The sequence below is a fragment of the Myotis davidii genome, unplaced genomic scaffold (assembly GCF_000327345.1).
Source record: "Myotis davidii unplaced genomic scaffold, ASM32734v1 scaffold609, whole genome shotgun sequence".
NCBI classification, from domain to species: domain Eukaryota; kingdom Metazoa; phylum Chordata; class Mammalia; order Chiroptera; family Vespertilionidae; genus Myotis; species Myotis davidii.
The window spans coordinates 2,210,234-2,212,791 of record NW_006300164.1 but is presented as its reverse complement, the minus strand read 5'-3'; the positions used below and the strand labels follow the sequence as shown (position 1 = coordinate 2,212,791).

Here is a 2,558-nt window from a genome sequence, read left to right as displayed (position 1 = left end):
GAAGGGCCCCTCTGCCCTGGGTTCCGTGCCTGGCGGGGGTGGGGGCAGGGACATCCCAGGGCACCCCTGCGGCTCCAAGAGGGCGCCCGGTCACCCCACCTCCCAGCTCTTGGCCGTAGGACCGTGACCCTCCAGGGGCCGGGCTTCCTGCTGGCCTGGGTGCTCCCGGGGCCCGGCCCTCTGGCTGCATTCTCAGGCCCCTGGCCAGGCCTCGCCCATCACTGGCCCTCAGCACAGGGTGTTCACCATGGACGGAACCTAATGAGCCTTTGGCCGCCTCGGGGCACAGAGACAGGGAGGTCCAGAAAGGGCTGCCTTCCCAGCCCCGGGCGCCTACGCCCCACGCCCCTGGGGGGAAGGTGGACGCTGAGACAGGCCAAAGTGAGGGTGAGGCACCTAACCCAGAGGGGCTTCCTGGAGGAGGAGGCACATGCATGGAGCCCTGTAGGATGGGGCCGGGCACAGGAGTGGGGGAGTTATTTAGGTTCCTGAAAAAGTGAGGTGTGGCTCAGGGACCCCACAGAGCCGGTGAGTGCTGGCCTCGGCAGGGCGAGTGGCGGTCGCCAGGCAGCGCCCTGGTGTGGCTCACGCTGTGGAGGGGAGGGCGCCGCCGTGAGCGTTGTCCCAGGGGCTGCGCCAGCGCCTGTGTCCCCCGCAGCTGAGCGCCCTCCTCCTGTCCCCCCACAGCTGTCCTACGTGGACGCCGAGGGCAGCCCCGTGGGCGTGGTCCAGATGACGTTCCTGCGCCTGCTGAGCGCCTCCGCCAACCAGAACATCACCTACAACTGCTATCAGTCGGTGGCCTGGCAGGACGCAGCCACGGGCAGCTACGACAAGGCCATGCGCTTCCTGGGCTCCAACGACGAGGAGATGTCCTACGACAACAGCCCCTACATCCACGCCCTGGTGGACGGCTGCGCGGTGAGCATCGCGTGGGCGCCGCCTCGGGGGCGGAACCAGGCGCCCGGAGCAGTTCATTCAGCCCACACCCATTTACTGGCACGGACCCTGGGCCAGGCCCTGAGCTGGGGGCCGGGGGCCCTGGGAGCCCAAATGAGGAGTGCCCCCCGGCTGCTGCTCTGAGCACGTGGCTGCCCCTGGCCACCCCACAGAGGGCCGGGAGGGAGGGCCGGGAGCCCAGGCCACAAGCCCCTCGGAGGCCGGACATCCACTCGGAGGCCGGACCCTCTGCTTAGGCAGGTCCGTTCGGGACTGGGCCGAGCGGAGACTGGGTTTGCTCCCGAGGCCGTGGCTGTGCTGGGACGGCCTACAGACGCGGGGCGATGACAGCAACCACTCGCTGTGGATCCCCGGCAGCCCCGCCCGCGTTAGGGCAGCTCCCCGGACCCCGTGCCGTCGCGGGGAGGGGGGACAGGCCCAGGAGGCGACAGGCTCGCGCAGGCCGCACGGCCAGTCGGGGCTGGGTTTTCATTTGCTTCTTGGCCTCTGGGCCGGGACGCTGGCCCTGCTCCGCACCCCACGTGTGGCCCCCAAGAGCCAGGCGGGGTTCCTCGCGGAGGGTCAGCCCATCGGGTCTGCACGTCGGCTCTGAGCTGTGCCCTCAGATCCCTGCCCTCCGCACCGCCTGTTCCGAGGCCCTGCCCGCTACCCCCCAGGCCAGATCCCACGGGCACAGGCCAGGGCGGCTCCACCCCTGGCAGGGCCAGAGCCTGCCCTGCGCCCAGGAGGCCCTTCCTCCTCCTGACACGCACCCCCAGCTGCCCCCCGGGAGGCCGGAAGGGGGTGCGGGGCCGAAGGAAAATGTCCCTCTTCTCTGCCTCCCGCCGGGAAGCTAACCGTAGCACCGGCTCCCGGGGGGCCCCGGGCACCCCACTCGCCTAGAAGGAGCTGGGAACCGCATGGGGCTGGAGCTGAGCCCGGTGGACCCGCTCCTGGGGCTGTTTCTAGACAGACAGCCGCTGGCAGGGGCCGCGCTGTGACGGGAGATGAGGAGGCAGAACGGAGAGGCAGGGCCGGCCCAAGCCGGGACTCTGGCTTTGAGCTTCCCGGCTCCCACGGCCTAAAGGGACCCCGTGTGTGGCCCCCCCATGCCACCTTGGTGCCAGGGCAGAGTCAGCCCATAAACGGTGGGGACCTGGTGACCCAAACAGAACTTGCCGATGGGGAGGTGCAGGTCACTTACCCAGAGCTGCCCGCGCCCTCGTGCCTCAGTTTACCCAGGCCCCTCCTCTTCCTACTCTTGTGAGTGCGGCCAGCCTGCTGGCGCCACCATGGGTGCTGAGTTTTTACCAAGGGCCCCTGGTTTGGGCGGAGCCCACAGTCCTGGCGAGACCTCCTTGGGGGGAATCTATGGGGCGACGGGGTGCCCGCCTGGCAGGGACGAGGTGGGTCTGAATGGCTGTGGGCCCCGTCCCAGCCCCGCTCCCTGCTCCCAGCTCCCGGCTCCCGGCTATGGAGGGGGCTGAATGGGACATGGGGGGACCGGGCGGGTGTGGTGGAGACGGTGCTGGAGATCGACACGCCCAAGGTCGAGCAGGTGCCCATCGTGGACATCATGTTCAACGACTTCGGGGAGGCGGCCCAGAAGTTCGGATTTG

The 2,558-nt window shown here is 69.6% G+C and overlaps 1 protein-coding gene across 1 annotated transcript in view; it reads left to right on the top strand.

Annotated features, from left to right (window-relative positions):
• The window catches only part of LOC102761370 (collagen alpha-1(V) chain-like), an 89,263-nt gene extending 88,180 nt beyond the window's left edge, over nt 1-1,083 (top strand). Inside the window, exon 32 of the mRNA XM_015572366.1 lies at nt 688-1,083. Within this exon, the coding sequence (XP_015427852.1) occupies nt 688-1,083 (396 nt within the window). The remainder of the gene's footprint in view (nt 1-687) is intronic.
• The last annotated feature ends 1,475 nt before the right edge of the window (nt 1,084-2,558 follow it).